The sequence below is a fragment of the Aythya fuligula genome, chromosome 6 (assembly GCF_009819795.1).
Source record: "Aythya fuligula isolate bAytFul2 chromosome 6, bAytFul2.pri, whole genome shotgun sequence".
Taxonomy (NCBI): Eukaryota; Metazoa; Chordata; class Aves; order Anseriformes; family Anatidae; genus Aythya; species Aythya fuligula.
Genome location: NC_045564.1, coordinates 322,689 through 344,551, shown reverse-complemented (window position 1 = coordinate 344,551; position 21,863 = coordinate 322,689). Strand labels below are relative to the sequence as shown.

General features: G+C 38.0%; 1 protein-coding gene across 1 annotated transcript in view; it reads left to right on the top strand.

Moving 5' to 3' along the window:
- The first annotated feature begins 201 nt into the window (after positions 1-201).
- AOX1 (aldehyde oxidase 1) overlaps positions 202-21,863 on the top strand; it is a 46,014-nt gene continuing 24,352 nt past the window's right edge. Inside the window, exons 1-16 of the mRNA XM_032189952.1 lie at positions 202-261; positions 2,338-2,395; positions 5,032-5,128; positions 6,349-6,457; positions 7,035-7,161; positions 8,043-8,104; positions 10,742-10,822; positions 11,692-11,772; positions 12,860-13,004; positions 13,170-13,262; positions 14,830-14,981; positions 15,214-15,307; positions 17,837-17,946; positions 18,815-18,999; positions 20,169-20,331; positions 21,211-21,303. Of these exons, the coding sequence (XP_032045843.1) occupies positions 202-261; positions 2,338-2,395; positions 5,032-5,128; positions 6,349-6,457; positions 7,035-7,161; positions 8,043-8,104; positions 10,742-10,822; positions 11,692-11,772; positions 12,860-13,004; positions 13,170-13,262; positions 14,830-14,981; positions 15,214-15,307; positions 17,837-17,946; positions 18,815-18,999; positions 20,169-20,331; positions 21,211-21,303 (1,710 nt within the window). The remainder of the gene's footprint in view (positions 262-2,337; positions 2,396-5,031; positions 5,129-6,348; positions 6,458-7,034; positions 7,162-8,042; positions 8,105-10,741; positions 10,823-11,691; positions 11,773-12,859; positions 13,005-13,169; positions 13,263-14,829; positions 14,982-15,213; positions 15,308-17,836; positions 17,947-18,814; positions 19,000-20,168; positions 20,332-21,210; positions 21,304-21,863) is intronic.

Here is a 21,863-nt window from a genome sequence, read left to right as displayed (position 1 = left end):
TGCAGAATTTCATTTAATTCAAACATTTTATTTACACATTCTGAACTCCCTGGAAAGTTCCTGTTCTGAGTTTGGCAGCCCCGCTTCTGAAGGTGCCTCCCCCAGTTCCCGCCTCTGTGTCCACCCCGTTGCTGCGCGGCTCCGCCCCAGCCTGCCGAAGGACTCCCCAGCTGCCGCTGAAAGTTCTGAGGCTGGAATACGATGTCCTTGCAAGGAGCAGCAGGGGCTGACGAGCTCATTTTCTATGTGAATGGCAGGAAGGTAAGTGCTGCTGTGAGGGGGAGCGGAGAAAGAGCAGTTGCTGTTCCAGAAGTAACCCTGAATGGTGTGGGCACAAATGAGATCTGGTTTCCTCAGACGTACTCACAAGAGTATAACTGAATCCTCTGACAAAGTCTCTGGAATGTAAATCACTCTCCTAGTATTACTTTGGCTAGCTAACTTTCTTGCATCTATCAAGTGCTGTTAGAAGGGGAGAAGCAGCACAGGAGAAGTGGTTATTTGGTTTACATGGCAAGGTTTTGGTAGCAGGGGGCTGCAGGGGTGGCCTCTGTTAGAAGAGTCCATAAGCTGCCCCGAGTTAGATGAAAGACCTAGTTTCAGCTGGCTCTAAACAGACCCACCTCTGGCCAGAGCTGAGCCAATAAGCAATATTGTTTGCGCCTCTGTGAGAGCAGATTTATGAAAGTGGAAATAACCTTCTGTATAACAGCAGCTGGGAGAGCAAGGAGTGAGAACCAGCCCTGGAGGGCAGGAGGTGCTCCAGGTGCCAGAGCTGAAAATCCCCTGTGGATGGTGGAGAGGCCCAGAGTGAAGCAGGCTGTCCCCGTGCAGCCCATGGTGTACCATAGCAGAGCAGATTTCCTTGCTGCAGCCAGTGGAGGAGCCCCTGATGGAGCAGACGGCTGTTGCCTGGAGGAGGCTGCAGCCTGTGGAGAACCCAAACCAGAGCAGGGTCCGGGCCAGAGCTGTAGCCCCTGGAGGAGTCCACGCAGGAGCAGGGGATCTGGGAGGATCTGCTGTCCATGGGGGACCCGTGTTGGAACAGTTTGCTCCTGATGGATGTCCCCCATGGTACAGACCCATATGGGAGCATTTCTTGATGAGCGTTTGCCTGTGGGAAGCCATGCAGGAAGAATGGCATCCTGTGGGATGGACCCCACATGGAGCAGGGGCAGAAAGTGACCATGAAGGAGTGGTAGAGGCAAAGTGCTGCAGACTGACTGCAGCACCCATTCCCCTTTGCCCTGTGCCACTTGGGGGGAGGAAGTAGAAGAGGGTGGATGACAGGAAGGTGTTTTTAGTTTGTTTTCTTTGTTTCTCAGTTCTCTAGCTTGTTAGGAATAGGTAATAAATTTCTCTACTCTCCCTGTACCAAGTCTGTTTTGCCCCTGACAATTGGTAAGTGATCTCCCTGTCCTTATCTCAACCCTTGAGCCCATATTTTCTCCCCCTTTCCCTTTGAGGAGGGGGAGTGAGAGAGTGGCTGTGGTAGAGGTCAGCTGCAGAGCAAGGTAAATCCACAATGTGGTTAAAACATTCCACAGCGCTGTTGAGTTTTGGGGGAAAAAACTTCAAAGTGAAGTGGGCTTTAAACTGGCTATCAAATTTAGGTGGTGAGCAAACTAGTTTTTCATTTGTAGGTGCCTAGCTTTTCATTTTCAATGGTTGTTGGAGAAGAGATGCACAGAGTAACAACAGCAAGTCAGCAAGACCCAAGTGCCAAAATCTGGACTAATGGCCATCATAACGATAATACTGCAAGAGCAAAATTAAGCTTGGTATTGATTCAATGTAACTGGAAGGAAATAGCCGATTCTAAGCAGTGGAATAAACAATCCTCTAATGAAATAAGAATGTAGGCATTTCTGATGCTCTGTTGTTGGTCTATTAAGGCAAGTGCAGGTTTATGTAAATAAAACTGGATGAAAAGCGATTCCTGCTGATACCCTTAGAGGCATCCTCTACTGTTCATCCCAGTAGGTTAAAGTACCAGAGAGACTCTAAAATCTGCAAATCATTAATTCTTTGTGCTATGCTACCTTTATTGTAGCAAAGTTCTATCCCATTTTTATTTTTAGTATGGTTGAAGGTCAATTCCCTCAGTGTGACCTTTCAAGTAAGCAGCATTTATTTTTAGTAGATCCTGGAAACATTATCTGTCTGAAGAATTTTTTACAAGTCCAAACTCTCCTGTGGGCATTGCAATAGGGGTAGTTCTATGAGAGGAAACCAGAGGAGGAGTTTTTTCTGGCTTTGTGGGAATGTACTCTGTACCCTGAATTTTGAAAAGTTTTGCTTTCTTAGTTAAAGATTGGTTTTCATTTCTTACTGCAGATAATAGAGAAACATGCCGATCCTGAACAGATGCTGCTGTCTTATCTGCGAAAGAGACGTATCCTTTTCTTGTTTTTTTCTTGAAGTCACTCAGTTGAAAGTCTTATTAGAGCAAAATTCTCATAAATAATTAAAAGGTCATTTACGAGCTTAAAGAAGCTGTGACTTCCTTAAGATAAAGCAACCATATTAAATGATGTCTTTCTTAAGCCAAATACTCTTCAGTGAGCTACTGTACTTTTTTTTTTTTGCCTAGTTTCCTAAACAAATAAGAGCTATGCTATTTATCACTGTGTGCATGTGTGTATTTATCTGTTTGATTCTAAGAACCTTTTGGCTAGTATGAATAAAACCTGACAGAGTAGGCGTCTCCAAATTGTGTAAAAGTCTCTTTGTGGAAAGAGGAAAGACCTTGTGATGAGAGCCTAAGTCTGTTGGAATTTTGAAGTAATCTGTTAACTTCTTATGAGAAGCATTCCAAACAGATTTCTAAACCTTAAAAACAAACAAAAAACAGGTCTTAACAGCAAGTAAATATGAACAAGTATCAATTTTTAAAATGGGAGGAAAGAAAATAGATAAAGCAGAAGTTGAAAGAGCTAGAGCTTATACCCTGCCGTTATTTTTTTTTCCCAAATTTTTCTCCTGTCTTGGTTTGTCCACATCTCAGTGGCTTTCTCTGTTGCTACAAATTCTGCAGCAGTTGCTCTGATCTTTTCCTCTATTTTTATTTGCCTTTTCTGAGGCTTGTTTATATGTCTTATTTCAACTGTTAGCAATTTTCCAGAACCTGCTGTGCCACAGGCTTATTCCCAGTATTCATGAAGCTGTTTTTTACTGTTGAGTAACACATTATGTGTAGGGACTGTCATCCAGGAGCATGGACCAAATGTGAGAGAGCAGAATCTTCCCTGTTCGGCAGCTTCCTAGGCTGTCTCCTGAAACATATTACCAGAGAGCAAAATGACATATACCATACGCTAGAGAATTCACACAACAAAATGTTTTTATAAACTTTAAATTTTTAGAAGAAATACTTAAGTTGAAACATCTTCATTACTGATCAGTCATAAGGAGGAGTCTGGTGAAGAATAGGTCGCTGTAGTTCTGGTAATTAGGAAATTAATCTTCATTAACTTGTAACAACTTCAAGCTCCATTGAGCTATAAAACATGGCTTCATACCAGTTCTATCACAGGAGTTGTATTTCATTTGTTAAAGCACATTTGTGAGTGAGATTATCTAGGTCCCATATATATGCTGCGCTGACTTGCTCTGGCACCTTGAAAAATCATTTAACCTTACTGTACCTTTGTAATCTCCTTATAAAATAAGGATAAGATTAACATGTTTTCTGGAGCTAGTAGGGTTTTACCCTACAATTTAAATTTCGGCTTATTCTTGTATTCTGATGCTTATGTCTGTATAATAGTGTGTTATTCTCTAAGATGTACCTGTACGACTGTGCCTGAGACCACTCAGCTAGCCAGACTTGAGGTACTGATTCTTTTCACAGCAAACTTCCACACATAGTGAGCTAATTTAGCTAGGACGACAGCTAATTTCTTAAACAGCCAAAAATGAATGGCAGGGAGCAAAAATATAGGTCAGAAATAACTTATGCTGATGGCTGCCAAAATTTGTATAATCCGAAATGACTGAGTATGAGGAAATTTAGTGTCTTCCAGTAATGTGTTTTATAATTGCAACATACAATATAATACTTCACTAAGCATCCTGACATCTTTTTTTAATTTTTTTTTTTTTTTTTTGGCTAAATGCCATAGAAATCAGCATATTGGAACACTGTTAATAACTGTAAGGCCCAGTGTAAATTAGCAAATAAATAGAAGAGTAAGAAGGGAAGAGACTGTATCTTAAAATGTACTGGTTATATCTGACAGGTTAGGATGTTAGTGAAAGGGCTCTGTAAAGCATTTTGCAGTGGAAAAAGTAGTAGAGCTTAATTGGGTGAGATCTTAAAACAATGTATGTGTGTCAGAGCATTATTTCAAGTGAAGAGTGCTAACTCCCACGTTGACAAACAACTTTTCACAACACATTGTTAAAAGCAAAGGCAGCTTGTTTTCCCCTCCATCATTCCATGCTCCTGGCAGAAAGCTCTCTTCCTGCAACTTATGCCAGCTGTGACATTCCTCAGACCTCTCTGTGTACTAATTCCACTTGCTAGACCAGCAGAAAAGTGACCTAGGAAAAACAGAGGGTACCTATCAGCTGGATTAGTGACTCGGTCACTCATTAGCTCATCATTGATCAGCTCGTTGAAGGGGCTGGTGAGAATAAGAATTGGTGCAAGAGGTCTTGTTTTTTTCCAGTTACTTTTCCAGTGGCACTTCTGGGAAAACTTTGGATATTGGTTTTAGTGTCTTGCTGGATATATAACTAGTTTGCCCATTACAAGTTTTTTCTTTTCATGTTTTCACTTATAAAACTTTTTCACTTACTGTTTCTGACTTAATTTACTCCTTCAAAAGAATTTGTTTTTCCTTATCTTCAATCTTATTGTCACTGAAAATTTTAATCATGTATAAGAAAGAATCCAATATATATGCTATTGTATCTAACCAATTATATATTCCATAAAAGTTCAGGAAAAAAAGATGGTCCTCAAGCTTTATAGAAGAATAAAGGCCAAAATGAAACTTTTTTTTTCCCTACTGGTAGCACTTTCAGTCCATCTTACAGGAACTAAGTATGGCTGTGGAGGAGGTGGCTGTGGTGCCTGTACGGTGATGATATCAACTTATGAACCAGCTTCAAAGAAGATATGGTATCCTTACCAGAAAATTTGTAAAGCTTTATGCAAAATTTTATGACTGTAAATGCAGTTTCCAGGTATGAAACTTGAAAAACAAACAAACAAACAAAAACATTTGTAATGTATGTGTTTATTAGTAAAAGAATCCAAAAGGAAGAGACGCTTTAATCCAAAGAAGGACACGGTTTTAAAAAAAAAATCAACTGTTCATTCAGCTGTAAATTTGTTGAAATGCTTAATTTGCTAATACAACCTGACAGCTGCTGTGAGGAGTTTTCTCTTTAGGAAGTGTTAATTTAACATCCTTTGTGCTGACCACAGGGACATAGCTTCTCCCTGCAGTTCTGTCATATAAGTCATGGGAGAATAGGGCAGCCAGAAGTGTGAGTTGGATCAGCCCAGCCCTCTAACACTTAACTCCCTCTCCTTGCCCAAAAGAGATTTCAAAACTCAATAGCAGTTTTGTTAAACTAAAAGCAGGAATAAATTAAATTTAAATTGAAAAAACTTTAATCAAATTGTTTAATACTAACTGTCATTGTCAACGGAGCATCTTTTCAGGTGTGTGTGTGGGGGAAGATATCAAAATGTTCTAGTTGTTCCTTTAGACAATTATGTTATGTTGGAGTACAATGTAAATAAAATGTTTAATGTTATTTTAAGTGTTAAATTAGAAAAACTATAATGATGCTACCGAAAAGAAACATTTCAACTATAGTAAAACAAAGCATTTTATTGTTAATGACAAAAAGCTTTACAGAATTTTGTTTTGGTACATTGTTCCTATTTGGAAGGATTTTTTTTTTTTTTAATTTTAGAATTTAATTAATTAGAATTTCCTTTGGATCAGAAACTTGGATTTCAAATTATCAGCAATAATTTTTTTCTTTTTTCAGAGGACTACACCAACTCTCCCTTCCCCACTTTCTTCATCCAAAACACACTTGAAAGGTTGATTGTGGGCAGGAAAAATGAGAGGGCAATTAGAAAAGACTGAAGTATTAGGGAAGATGTCAGTTCTCCAGAACTGTCAATATTATGTCCTTGTAAGTTCAGTACATGTAAGTACTGAGGACAAGAAACACAGCTAGTAAGTAATCTCTTCTATAGCGCTTACTCTCCTGTCATTCCAAATGGTGGTAATGGCTTTGTAAGTAAAAACTAAGTCTTACTTTACCACAAAATAATATTCAGATGTGTTTAAGTTCTTTATTCCCCTTAATGCTCCAAAGTCACTACTCAGCAAATGCATGCTTGCTTCCTATTTGCTCCTTGTATGGTGTGGCGGTCACCACAGTGGAAGGTGTTGGAAGTACAAAAAGCAGGGTTCATCCAGTTCAGGTGAGAACACATTATCATTGTGTAAGAAGATTATTGATTTCTTCCTTTGATTGGGCTGGCTTGAGTGGCAGTGCATGGGAATCAGGGCATGGATATTTCATGTCACTTATTCCCCCTGATAATGGATAACAGAATACAACACAAGTTTCTGATGGTTGGTTGATCAAGACTGACGATGTGTAGCTCATGATGGACCTTGCAGTAATACTGACACCCTGATCACATAGTTGGTACATAAGAATTGTTGGAGTGAATCAGGCTTACCATTCCATTTGAGGTAATGGTACATCTTGGACAATGCCCTTTAGCTGATGTTTTAGTATGGAAGCAAAAAAGGCAAAAGCCCACTGAATGTTAATTAGCTTCCTTGGTGATGTGTGCTAGGGTTTCACGCCCAAAATAATTACTCTTATTTGAGTATTAATAATTACTCTTATTTTGAGCTTAAATTGTTTTCCTTTATAAGTCTGATTTACCATCAAGAAAGCATTTAGTGTGGGTTTCCTATGTGTGAGAGAGTTTATTAGAAAGGGTGAAGTACGTTGAGAGGAGTGCCATTTGTGGTGTTTTATTTCAGGAAAGGCTTGCCAAGTGCCATGGCTCCCAGTGTGGTTTCTGTACCCCTGGAATGGTGATGTCCGTATACACGTTACTAAGAAACTACCCAGAACCAACTTCAGAGCAGATGACTGCAGCTCTGGCTGGTAAATATTGCCTCTTTTAATTTGTAGGTATGTCATTGAACCATTTTCTTCTGATACTTTGCATACACGAGTGCAAGTCTGTGTGAGTACACATGCATGTGTGTACTCTAAATTGCACTTCCCAGCAGAGTTGCTATTGGACACTGACATTTTATTTCCTGTCATTCTTTTATCCTGAAACATGAATAATGGAGCTGTGGATTGCTCAGGGACAGGTGTTCAAAATATCCTCATATGTATCGTCTGAAGTGTTTTAAATCAGATGCGCAAAAACAACAGTACACTGGAGAAGAAGCTGCCCCTGAAAGTTTCTAAGATACTATTACATCTGGAGTTGAGAATGTCATAAATCTCACAGGAAGAGGGTCCCTTTGTGGTAGCAATAAAACAGTTAAATAAGGTAGAGATGTATGCATGCCATCTTCACTAAGGGTAAACGTGAACATTTTTTGCAGGTAAAATACGTTTTTTGTTATGCTGTGGAGTTATAATGGACTCAGACATTTCATGTTACTATGAGATGAACTAGATGGAGATACAATGCTAAGCTTCACTATTAAAAATAGGTCGGGGGAAAGGAAAACCATTTTGAGTGGGTATTTATCTCCTCTTTCCTGTTTGCTAAGATGTAGTCACTGTTCTTTGAGTGCAGCTTTCAAGTATCTCATATTCCCCTTGAAACAACAGCCTTTTTCTCTTGGGAGCTGCAGGGTCTTAAGTCTAGTGAAACAGTGATCTTTTTATCTCTTTCAGAGACCAAAAACTATATTTTCAGCCTTAAAGATGCAAACCTCATGTAAAAGCATTTTAAACCCACATCTTTAGAAAAAAGGCTTTTTTAAGTGATTTCCTTTTTTTTTTTCCTTTTTTCTTTTTTTCAGGGAACTTGTGCCGTTGTACTGGATATAGGCCAATCCTAGATGCCTGTAAAACTTTTTGTAAGGTGAGGAGTAGTGATTATAGAAGTTTTGTCATAACTTTGTTGTTATTATTAGTACTCTTTTAAAGTACAAATAGATTATGCCTCTCAGTACGTTTATGAACTAATGTTTTAGTTGATAGGTTCCTATGGAGTATGAGGAGCATGAATTATTATGAAATATAGTATTTAGATTAGAAATTTAGACAGGATGCCCAGAGAAGCTGTGAATGCCCCATCCCTGGAAGTGTTTAAGGCCAGGTTGAATGGGACTTCGGGAAGCCTGATCTAGTGAAAGGTGTCCCTGTCCATGGCAGGGGGGTTGGAGTTAGATGATCTTTAAGGTCCCTTCCAACCCAAACTGTTTTATGGTTCTTATATACAGACCATGAAGATTTTTAATAAGACCATGTATTTTTCCTCTGTTAAGAGATGCAGATCAGAATCACAGAATCATCTAGGTTCTAAGAGACCTCCAAGATCACCGAGTCCAACCTCTGACCTAACCAGTCCTCCACTAAACCATATCACTAAACTCTACATCTATATATCTTTTAAATACCTCCAGGGATGGTGTCTCAACCACTTCCCTGGGTGGACCATTCCAATGCCTAACAATCCTCTCGGTAAAGAAGTTCTTCCTAATATCCAACCTAAACCTCCCCTGGTGCAACTTTAGCCCATTCCCCTTCATCCTGTCACCAGGTACATGGGAAAATAGACTAATCCCTACCTCACTACAGCCTCCTTTCAGGTACCTATAGAGAGCGATAAGGTTTCCCCTGAGCTTCCTCTTCTCCAGGCTGAACAATCCTAGTTCCCTCAGCAGCTCCTCATAAGCCTTGTTCTCCAGACCCCTCACCAGCTTTGTTGCCTTTCTCTGGACTTGCTTGAGTACCTCCATGTCCTTCTTGTAGCAAGGGGCCCAAAACTGAGCACAGTACTCGAGGTGCGGCCTCACCAGAGCCGAGTACGGGCGGACAATCACTTCCCTAGCCCTGCTGGCCACACTGCTTCTTATACAAGCCAGGATGCTGTTGGCCTTCTTGGCCACCTGAGCACACTGCTGGCTCATATTCAGCTGACTATCCACCAATACTCCCAGGTCCCTCTCTGCCCGGCAGCTTTCTAACCACTCATATACCAGCCTATAGCACTGCTTGGGGTTATTGTGCCCCAGGTGCAGGACCTGGCACTTGGCCTTGTTGAACTTCGTACAGTTGACCTCAGTCCATAGGTCCAGCCTATTCAGATCCTCCTGCAGAGCCTTCGTACCCTTGAGCGGATCGACACACGCACCTAACTTGGTGTCGTCTGCAAACTTACTGAGGGTGCACTCGATCCCCTCATCCAGATCATCGATAAAGGCATTAAAGAGAACCAAAAAGACCCTCTGTTCCCCTGAGAAGGCAGTCACCTACAACGATCACCTTTCTTTCTTAGTGGAGGCAGTCCTGAGGCATGGAGTTGACTTCCTTGCCTTAGGCATCCTTCTGGGTAGACTGTTAAACTCATCCTCACACACCAGTATCTCAAGCTCCAGGGCCTGAAACCTGTTGTGTAAGGGCACCAGGGAAGGCTGAGCCGGTAGGGGGGTTGCCTGTGACGTTGAGCAGGGACCTGTCTCCATTCCTCCTCGTCTCCTGGGTCCTCTCCCTCTGCTTGGCAGGACAGGGGGTCCACCACTGTTTGGGGTGTCTCACCCTGGTGCCTTTCCTTCAGGCTTTGCAGGGAGTTGCTCCACCTTTCTATCTCGTGCTCATACTACTCCCTGATGATCACTGAATCACAGAATTGAAAGGGTTGGAAGGGACCTCGAAAGATCATCAAGTCCAACCTCCCTGCCAAAGCAGGTTCCTTGGAGCAGGCTGCCCAGTTGGGCATCCAGACTGGCCTTAAATATCTCCAGAGAAGGAGACTCCACAACCTCCTGGGCAGCCTGTCCTAGTGCTCTGTCACCCTCACCGTGAAGAAATTCTTTCCCATGTTGGTGCAGAACTTCCTGTGCTCTATTTTGTGACCATTACTCCTTGTCTTGTCCCCACAAACCACTGAAGAGAGGTTGGCCGAATCCCTCTGTCTCCCACACCTCAGGTATTTATACACGTTGATGAGATCCCCTCTCAGTCTTCTTTTCTCCAGGCTGAGCAGACCCAGGAAATGATAAATATGTTGAAAATATGAATAGGAAAATGATTAATAAGGTGTCTAGTGGCCTAGCCTGTTTGTTTAAAAAAAAAAAAAAAAAAAGGGAACATGGGAACTTGGTGTCTGGCATGAATTATGTAGAGTACTCCAAAGTAACTACATGTGTTTTATCATGGATCGATACTGGCATAAATAACATGTCAGAGACCTTCAATGAAAGAAATGGGAGACTGAACTGTGGATAAAAGAAATAATGTTGAACGTGTGTTCTCACAAGGTCCACCAAATTTCATATAACATGAAATATTTTATATTAAGGACTTGAATATCACAAGATTTTAAGATATTTTTGGATATTGTTTCTTTTACACACAAATCCTTCCGATGCAGTTAATTATTAAATGTTATCCAGAACTTCATTGAAATGTAAGGAGAGACTCTTAATGGCTCAAGCTGTCTTTAACTTATTGCCAGCCTGGGCACTATTTTACTGATAGAATGTTCCTATTTTAGGAATGTGTTTGTTGTCAAAGTAAAGCAAGTTGTAAGTGTTGCTTGGATCATGAAGAGGATTTGTTTGACAAGGAAGAGAAGGTAGGATTTTAAGTATTTTAACTGTACTAGTTGGTTTTAGAACCTACAGAAAAGAGTCTTGCATTGTGTATTTATTGTAACTATTCAAGGTATAGGCATAATCAGTTTATACCTTCCACCTTACTCACCTTTCATAATATTACAGTTGTTATATATAAAATCAGATATTTTATTATTCCTCACAAGAAATTTGGAAATATTTTTAAAAATCAAGGCTTCTATGTGTATTCTTTTATGAGAAGGAGATGATGTAGCAATCGTCTTTTTTGTTGTTTTTTTGTTTGTTTGTTTGTTTGTTTATTTTGCATTATGCAAAAAATCAGGGCATATGTTGAACTGTCTAAAACCAACAACAAGTGATAATCTGAATGTAACCACTGATCTCTTCAGAATCTAACTGTTGGCTTGAATCCAATAAACTGCTACGTTCCTAAAAATAAGTCAAAATTCTAGTGTTATAAGAAACCTTTTATTCATGTATGTTTGACTTCGTTCTCTGTTTTCTTTCAATAATATCTGATCTACTTCTCTGCCTTTTGGGTTCTGTAGGTTGGCATGAAACCAGCTACTTTCTTGCAGTAGGACACCAGGAAGCCTGTAGTTAGTCTTTCAGTTATTTGCCTCTATACTTGCTAATACACACATTTATGTTATGAGTAAACTTTGAAAAACTGTTATGACTACTTCCTTCACCAGCAGCTTCAAATGAAGCATTGTAATTTAGCACAAAATGCAAAAGGTAATGGAATTGCCAATTTTCTACTGGCTTCATTGGGGCCATTACAGGTTTTTTTGGTTTTGTTTTGTGTAGAAATAAGAATGAGAGAAAAAAATAGATACTGTCTTTGCTTGTTTCCTTTCTTTTTAAGATTTCCACCAGATTATATTCACCAGATGAATTCCAGCCCTTAGATCCCACTCAGGAGCTTATATTTCCTCCAGAACTAATGGTAATTTTTGCTACTTACAGACTACTCTTTAGTTCTGTCTTTTTCTTCTTAGTAGTCCATAGTTCAGGACTCATTCTAACATCCTGCTTAGCAGTGATTCATCAGAAAAAAAAATTGTCATATGATTCTGGTTTAATTTTAAAAAGTTATTTTTTTCCCCAGTGATCTCATTGAATAATCACATACAAAAAAATCATATTGGGAAGCTGCAGAATTAAGCATTAGGAGGAGAAGACAAAGTAACCTAAAGGGAGTGTTCAGTATGTACAAATGCTTCCTAGTAAACTGGCAAATACTTTTTATCTAACATTGCCAAAGTAGTACATTTTCCCCATTTTGTGGCTTAATAGTGGTCTTGTCTATCAATAGTCAGCCTTAAATGGCTAGCCAGTCTGGGGAGTGTTTAGCTCTACTGATTCAAGTGGGGCAAAGATATGAGCAGCTAAAATAAGGACACTGGAATATAAATTGTCAGTAATCCTTGATTATTGAGAGCAGTATATGCCCTAGAAAAACTAAAAGCTGCTTCCTTTGCAGTATTGTCAAGGTATAAATTCAAAGACAAATTCTCTATAGCTAGCTGTCTGCTTACAGAGAAATGTTGAGAACTGTGAGATAGGTGTTCCTGCCTATGTATTTGTACCCACACCAGTTCACAAGGTTTTTCCAACTGATCAGTAAACAGTGGTAGAACGTCCAGACACATCCATGTGTTTACATAAAGGAATGTGGCTGCTGTTGTCACTGGTAACCTCCAAACAAAGGATGCAAACACCTCCCTAAGTATTTTTAATTATTTTTTAAATTAATTTCAGCAATTGCAGAATCTATTTGTACTTTTGTTTATTTGTGGGCTATTTATTATATTTATCATCAATCTGGTCCATTGGACTCAGTCAAAATTTGAAAAAATCACCAATGTGCAAAGGACCAGCCTAACAGTCCCCCTTCTGTGCATTTTGAAGGCTTAAGTAGAATTACCATATTTTAAGAACTTCTTTTTACTTCCAGTCTAATGTCATGTCTGTTAGACCCTGCCACCTGTCTCTGTGTCTAAATATGCAAATCTGCTATATTTCTCCATCAGAGAATGGCTGAAAATCAACCAAAAAGAACTCTGTTTTTTCATGGGGAACGAATGACATGGATTTCTCCTGTATATTTAGATGAATTACTAGATCTGAAAGCTGCCCACCCCAAAGCACCTTTGATTGTTGGGAACACCATTGTGGGTATGTATGATCTGAATGTCTTCTGTTGACATTGTTTCAGCCTCCATGAGAGGAGTGGGACTATGTTTGTCATTCATTATGTTTTCATCTGTAAGCTTAGGCTCCTCTGTGTTGGACCTTCAGTTATGGAATATACATTTATGTCTGTGCCTTCCCATTTGGTAGGACCTCAGATGAAATTCGGAGGCATGTTCCATCCAATTGTTTTTTCTCCAGCAAGAATCCCGGATCTGAATGTGGTGAAGTGCACGGATGATGGTTAGTAGACCTCTCTTTGTTTCAGACATGGGAGATTCCTCTGCAGTAGGGGATGCTACTCCATTCCATCATGCTGAAGGTGTGAAGTGCTGTACAATGATCTTGGCTCTCCAGTCATGCCTAAGCATGCTTGGCTATTTCCTGGATCAAGATGGCTGTCTGTAGCCACTGTCCCAGCACATGGCACAGTTTTATACCATGTTATGTTGCATAGCATAGAGAACCACAGTGTGTTAACAACTTTGTACAATTGTCCACATTAAAAAAAAAAAAAGTCTGTGATTCAACTATGATAGCTAATTCACACTAAATAATCTTGCTCTCAAAAATAACAGCATTAATTATTCCAAATTAATACCCTTGTACCTCAATTTGTATGTTTGAGATCAGCACAGTGATATTTTTAATATTGAAGGTAAACTAGGTTTTAGCTTTAAAATTAGTTCTATTTATTTTTCAAATAGCAACTAAAAATACATTTAAACTTCCTATAATAGCATAACTTAATTAAATATAAATTACATCGTGCATATTTATTGCATAAGTTTTAAGGAAAATCAGGGCCTGTATCTGATGAAGTATACTTACTACATGCCTGAAGCCACATTTTTGAAGTGGGAAACTGTATTTGACATTACTGTCATTGCATCTAGAACATCTTTTTCAGTTTGCTTCAATCAGCCAGTTCCGGCCGCCAATTAATTCATTCTTAGCTGAAAAGTGGTTGGTAATTTACAAGAAGCATGGAGAATGTTTACTGTTTCTTTTATTCTATAAATAATATCTAGTCATTGGAGTGTAAGGCTTACTCATTCTAACATGAGAGAGATTCGGTTTAGTTTGCCAACCAGGAAGAGTATTTCCTCTCTTTAATTAGATTTCAATGCAGAGCATGTTTTGATTATTTTTTTCTTTAAGTACATAAATTTTAATATAGTTTTACTTAATAAAATCCAGTGGAAAATATTTATATTTTGAGTTATATTTTTAATTGAATTCCAGTTTCCATTCAAAAAATTCACACATTACATAAATGAAACCCATTAATAATTTTGAATTAAGAGGCACTTTTTACCATTTTATAGTATTGAAAATTTTTAAAGTATAGTCTTAATATAAAAATTTATCACTGATCTTTCTAGTGGGGGAAAAATACCATATTCAGTGTTAGCATTACTTACCTTGTTGCAAATGCTACATTAGAAGAATAACTAGAATGTAAATAGTGGTTAAAATAGGAAGAGCCCATTGAAGCTGCCTCAACTTCAGGTGAAACTTCACACAAACATTTCGACAAACTTGATGCAAGTAAAGCAGCTGGAAGCAGAGAACTGAGTTCCCTTTTTGTACACATGTTGAGCCATTAGCTCAACTTCATAATTTCATGAAACTTTACCCTCGGTCTCCTGAATTGAAAAGTCACAGTTCCTTAAATATGCAAAGTCCCTTCACTTTATGCCTACCTGTATTGCACATGAACAGTCCTAGCTCTACAATCTGAACATAGTTTAAAACTCAGACAATAAAGCAATACTCACATTACACTTTCATAATATTTTGGTAACAGGATTAACTCTAGGAGCTGCCTGCAGCCTGTCTCTAGTTAAAGACATCTTGAGAAATGCAATCTCAAAGTTACCTGAGGAGAAGACAAAGATTTTCTATGCTGTCTTGAAGCAATTAAGAACACTGGGTGGAGAACAGATAAGAAACGTTGCTGTATGTTGTCTGTTACTTAAACTGCCAATTGCATGTTGAACAAAGCTTTGTTAATTGCTTCTGAACACAAGTACAACTTGCCTTTTTAATTGTCTTTAGTTGTTAATTTTCTATGAGTGCATCTTTTCGAGCTCTAAATATGCATAAATGTGTGTATAATCTTATTTATAATGACAGAACATGAAAATATGAAGGCAATGAAGAGAGGTAAGATTTTATTTTTTTTCCCAAGTCTTTAGGTGGAAACATTGTAAGTCGAAAATCAACCTCAGACTTGAATCCTATTCTGGCAGCTAGCAACTGTATGCTTAATCTGGCTTCAAGAGGTAAGTGGAGATATCTTGTCTCTGTACTAGTGTCAGAGATGCAGGATGCTACTGTATGAGGTGCAGGGGTGACTGGTGAGTGCTTGTTAAGGAACCCTTTTCCCACTCACATAGAAGATCATGTCGAAGTAAGAATATGTCAAAGATTCTCATGTCAAAGTAAGCATTCAGACCATCCAGATTGTATTTACTTCTGTGGGCAGTGAATTGCCAAAAGCATTTATAAAACCTGGTAATCTGAGTTATCTGTATACAACTTCCCCATCCTTCTGGTAGGTAGTTTTCTCTTTAACTGATACTTGTCCCTGGTTTTTAAATTACCCTCTGGCCCTGACAGGAACTGTAGTTTCTTGTTCCTCACATGTACTTCCAGTAAATAGAGGAACCACTAGTCCAGCACTTTTTTCCATGCGTATTTCCTCATTTTCATTCCATCACTCTATACTCCCCTCAAATAGCTTCATTCCTTGTGTACTACTTTACCAATTTGAAGAGTGATGAAATATTGGTAGACTCAGCTGTCTGGTGGCTTGAAACTGTATGCTGTTCTCCTTTCCAGATGTCTTATGTCCTTTTTTTGATTCTATGATTCTAAGACCTATTTTTGCCCTCGATCCAGAGAGCATATGTTACCATTTCAGACCATGTAATATTTTGCTCAGCACCATGAAATACGTGTTATTTATGCATTTGCTTCTGAGCCAGGATTTCATGAAATAGATACACAAAAAAATATTATTTATGATTTCCATTATTTCTTCCTGCATAGTTTGCCATTGAAGAACAGAAATACCTGTCAGAATGTCATTCTGAAAAGTCAGTGTATACACATTTGCATCTCCTCACCCAACAATTCCAGTGACATGCCTATTTATTTGAATGATGAATAGAATCACTGGCTGATACCTCTTTCTGTTAGCATGGAAGAATTTTACTGCTGGGAGAGGATTTCAGGCATTTTCATAGGTTTTTAACATGTTTCCTTAGCAAAAAGTGGTCATTGAAACATAGGAAATGTGGATTGTTTAAGAAAAGGAGGTTACAGAGATGCTGTTTTTTCTTAGTATTTCTCTTAAATCATAGTGTAAAGGAAAAAGCATTTTCCCAGATTCCGGCAGGCTTACAGGTGGGATTGGGCAATGTATATAAACCAAGTTTATTCTGGGTGCAATTGCAAATGCAAAACACCAGAAATGCCAGTGTTGCTATTTTTAAGTGTTACTTTTCAGATTTGCACTTCAGCAAAATAAAATTCCTGTACTAAAGTTTTGCTGTTACACTGGTTATGTTTTTTAGGAATGCAATTTTAATGCTAAGTGGTATTCTAGGATGAATAGAATACAGTGTCATCATCACATATAACATGAAAACATTATAGAAAGTAATCTTCCTCTAAAGCAAACAGTCTTACAGTATCAGGCTCACTGAATGTGAGAGGAATATTTTAGTCTATGAACTTCTTAAAAATTAAAAATGACACAGATTATTATCTGTTTGTACAAAGTTTTGGGATAGATCAGGGCTACTATAAGACATGTATTGTCTAGTAATTACAAATATTTAAAAATACAATGGACACCATAGGTAGCATGTGCAAAATACAAAGGACATGGAAGATTAGTAAACGTATATATACATAAATACACATACCTTGATTTCATCTGATAAATGCACATGGTGGATCAGTGTGGATTTCCATCTGCACAATGTGTATTTTATACCTTTGTGTTTTTGCAGGATCATAATTCTACTTAACAGTTGCTTTGCTGGTATAGTTGCAGTCTTACTGACAAAATTTCTTGAGCCAATGGAGCTTGTTTAATTAATATAATCAATTTTATATGTTAAAATATATATTGGATTTCCACTAGGAAGGCTTGCTAGCTTAACTGTGTAGTGGTATTGGCATAACTTATGTAGCATAGATGTTTAAGTGTTCAAAGAGCTCTTATAGATTTTGCTTCCTGATGTAATTTTGTTCTCTTCCCTTTTGAAAATTCCACCTTTTAATCTTACATATCATAGAATGATAAACATAGCCACTTTTAGAATAATCTACAAAAAGAGAAAGGAAAAGGCATTTATTCCCTCTGGACACCTGGAACTGCTCAGTCTCAAGACACACACACACAAAAATAGTTTTGCATTTTTGCAGCACATCTCTCTCATTCAGTATTCTTACTCACTCCTTATACTTTAGTAGAAAATGTAGTGATGACAACAGCTGCAGAGATTTGGAATAGATTGACAGGAGCAGGGGAAGGGATTGTTGTTGCGATAGCATCAGAAGGGAAGATTACAGAATGGGGATAGTTCTCTGTGCCTTGTATTAGGAATATGGTTTTATGCTACTTTGAAAGGTAGAGAAATCATATTTATAGAGCATATGACTCGTAAGATGTTTTATAAACTCCAAAATTATTTACTCATGAAATATGCGTGTGTTTTTTGCCAATTAAAAAATGTTCAATGTATGTTAGTTGCACTATTGTACAGAAGTTTCTGGATATGGGATTTATTTTTTTTTAGGAAGAAAGAGGCGGATTCCCTTGAGTGATATTTTTGCAGATGGAGTTGGTAACAATACCATTATGCCAGAAGAGATCTTAGTCTCTGTCCATATTCCCCATTCGAGGAAGGTAAGTTACTAGTACATTTAGGTTTCTTTTAGGTAGAGTTGCAGACTCTTAAATGAAGAGCAGGAAGGGGGCATAATCCATATGTTTAAAGTAACACAGTTACTGCTCACTTTCTGGATTCCTTACATTTGTTCCTGATAGTGTCATACTATCTCCCAGTTTCAGCCAAAAAATACAACTCAGTAGGTAAATAGTGATATGTAGTGTGATATTCATACAAAAGTTTACTCTGAAATGATGAGGGCAATAACAATTAGCGGTTCACTACAGAAAGGGTTCTTGGACAAGTTGTCATAGTCCTCATCCAAACAGGCTGCCCACATGTGGTATGGTTGGCATCAGGCAGGTAAAACATTACCACCTTTTGAGGATTTTTCCTAAGATTAGATAAGATTATACATGTGCTTTGTGCTTCTGTAAATGTTGCTGAACTGCGTAATAGTCTTCAACTGGTGTTGTTTGCAATGATGAGTATGTGATTTTATAAAATAATTATGGGTGATGTTATCTGAGTACTGAAGTCAGGCAATACTTTGAAGCCTCTAAGCTTTTGGTCTTGTTATAAATGCAGCCCCACTATTCTTCTCCTCCCCTCCACAAGATCCCTATCTTCTGTGTATCTGCCATGAGAAAATTTAGTCATCTGAACTGTGTAGGTAATGGAAGATCAAAAAGAGACTGCTAGAACATCAAAGAAAGGTAAAGCTACTGAAATATCAATAGAAGGAAGTGTATGGTCTTGAATGCTCAGGAAGTTGAATTTGTGCTGTTCATTTTGATTCTCTTGCTTCATGTAATGTAAAAGCAAATTTTGCTTTCAGATACTTACATGTGTGCAGGTTATCCACTTCTGTCTGATCTTATTCAGGGAGAGTATATCTCTGCATTTCGACAAGCACCAAGGAGAGAAAATGCTCTTCCAATAGCCAATGCTGGAATGAGAGTCCTTTTTGAAGAAGGTACAGACAAAATAAAGGATTTAAGCATTTTCTATGGAGGTGCTGCCTCAACCACTGTCCATGCAAAACAAACCTGTTGGACACTTACTGGAAGGTAAAATTTCTCAGTGTTTTCTACATCTCAGAATAAAGGGATGTTGAGATCTTGGGTGTATTTCCTTGGAACATGAAAGCACATGGGAGATTTGAGTTACCTGGCTTATGCCACACATGGTCAAGCAAATGGTCTGGTCAAGCCCAAATAATGACTTTTTAGGACCATTATGTTTTGGAGTCTGCACATGGGTGCAATTCCAGTGAGAAGGATGTAGAGAGATGTGAGATTTGAGCTGTGAAATAAGCAGATGAGGTATACATAGTTGTGGACTTGTACAAAAGCATTGGGAGATGATGCTGGGTCCCATAGGTTTGATGATCCCCTAGCATCAGTGTTCCCAAGTCCTTCAGTTTGGCTCTGATAGATACAAGGAATGGAAATTTCAGATGTGCTTAAGAAACTTAGGAACACAAGTCAGACCTTAACATTTTCAATATCTCTTCATCTACAAGATCATAATTTCTGACGTTCATTGCTGACATTTTTCTCCCCTTTGCAGCATCTTTCCAAGGTTCCAAGGTTTAGGGCACAAAATCTACAAATAATTCAAGCTCCATTTATCTAAATGGATCCCTTCCAGACTTTTTTTAACCAATTAATACACAACCATTTCACTATTTTTTTTTTCTGCTTTATGTGCTTAAATTTATTCTAACAGATTTATATTCTGATATCTAGGGTTGTGTAATTATGGAGAATTAACTGTGTTTGAGATACTTCAAGGAAGGCCTTTTCAGAAAATGTGGAACAGCAATTGAACATTAATCAGATTACTTAAAAGCATCTCCAGTTTGCACCAGTATTGTTGTTCACTTTTCTTTAAATATAGGGCAGTATCTGTGGAACAATGGTAATCCATAATAGTGTTAAATCAGCTTTAAAAATTTAATATTTTTTTGTTGTTATTGTTCATTTTTAAGAAAAGACTGGCACAAGACTTAATTCTTCTGACTTAAGAGACCTCAATTCTGTGAGCAACATTGATCTACACAGTTTTTGAAATTTCAAGCCATCATTAAAATCAATAGCTTCATTGTAAGCAGGAGGGTACAAAGGTATTACTACAGTTTAAGTGTGTGCATTGATAAATATTGATATATATATATATATATAAATAATGATCTTGAGCCCTTGTCTGATGGTGTCTGTGTTATTCTTTTTGACAGACAGTGGAATGAACAGATGCTGGATGAAGCTTCCAGATTAATCCTTAAAGAAATAGCTCTTCCAGGCTCAGCCTGTGGTGGGAAAGTAGAATATAAAAATACTTTGATAGTCAGTTTCTTCTACAGATTTTTTCTGGAAGTATTGCAGTCATTGAAAACAATGGTAAATTGATTTTTCATGTTTGCTTTTTTGCAAGCAAATGAAGTTTTTTGTTTTGTTTTGTTTTGCTATCTGTTAATGTTTGAGTATGTACATTCTGCTAAATATTGTCCTTCTTGGGTTCAGATCTACAGCACTTAAGTCCCAAAGAGACTGATGGAGAGGTGTCTGCTTAACTTTTATGTGCCCAAATATATTATGTGTCCAAGGTAGCATGTACATTAGGGTGTTAATAATAACAATAAATAATATTAATAGTAAAAATTTGAGCAATATTAATGCAACAGTGTATCAATACCGATGTGTCAGTATATTACCCCATCTTTCTGTAGTTCAAAAAGCAAATAAAATACATATAAACACTTTGAAAGGTAACTGTATGTGTTAAACGAACCCTCTTCCGTGTTTAAATTGTTGACTGGGAAAGGAGAAGTCTAAAATCTGATTGGCCCGATAAATTCTAGCTGTAATTTGTTTACTTTTGTTTTCATCTGTTCTTCTGAGGGAAACCATACCTGTTGCCTTTCTTTTCTGTATTACCGTAAGCACTTTCATATGAATTACCATTTCTAGGTAATTTACTAGGAATGATTCTATGCCAATTTTGGTCAGGCTCAAGAAGGAAGGTCTTCTGACTATCCCTGCTTTATTTTGCTTCCTTGAAACACACGCATTTGTCAAATTTAATGTATTTTTAAATATCATTTAGTGAAATCTTAAAACTCTACAGTCTTTTCAAATTGTCATTTTAGAGCCTAACTTGTGAGAGTCTTGAAGGAATTTTCTGTATAAAGAGCATGTATTTAGTGGTTTTGGTTCTTAGCTTTTTTTAGTTGTAACATTCAAAATGTGAGTTTTAATAATAATTCACTTCCTTTTCAGGACTCTTGCCGCTATCCTGGCATACCTATGGAATATGGGAGTGTCCTACAAGACTTCCAAACCAAAATGCCCCAGAGTATCCAAATATATCAGGCAAGTGATTTTATTTTAAGATTGTACTGTGGTGTGTAAGACTTGGTAAATAATAATAAAATACATCAAGCATGATCCACAGAGTGAAGCTCAGGTGTAAATTTTCCAAAGGACTGAGGACAACAGGTTCTGAGTCCTTGTTTATAAATGTATCAAAATTGGAAAAACCTTGTCAGTAAAAATAGATTCACATGGATATTCTGACTTCTACACAGTTCACAGAAGGTAAATATGCAAAACAAATTCCATTGTCAGCATGCTTAAACTTGGTATATGGCAGTGTTCAATCCGATTGGAAAAATCTTGGACCAAGATCAAAGAGACTGAAAATCCCAAGAATATGTTAGTATTCTTTTCTCGAAATATACTTTTCTTAGGCTCTCAGAGGGCTCTGAGCTCTTACTGTAGATTTAGGAAAGAAGATGAAGTTTACGGTGGCTATCGGCTTGAACAGGAGCCTTCAAGGAGAAGTCAGCAGTAGAGGGTAGCAAAGAACAACTCTTGGATTTTCTGACTTTTTTTTCACAGCCCTTGTGACTAGATCTGGAAAATCCTACAAG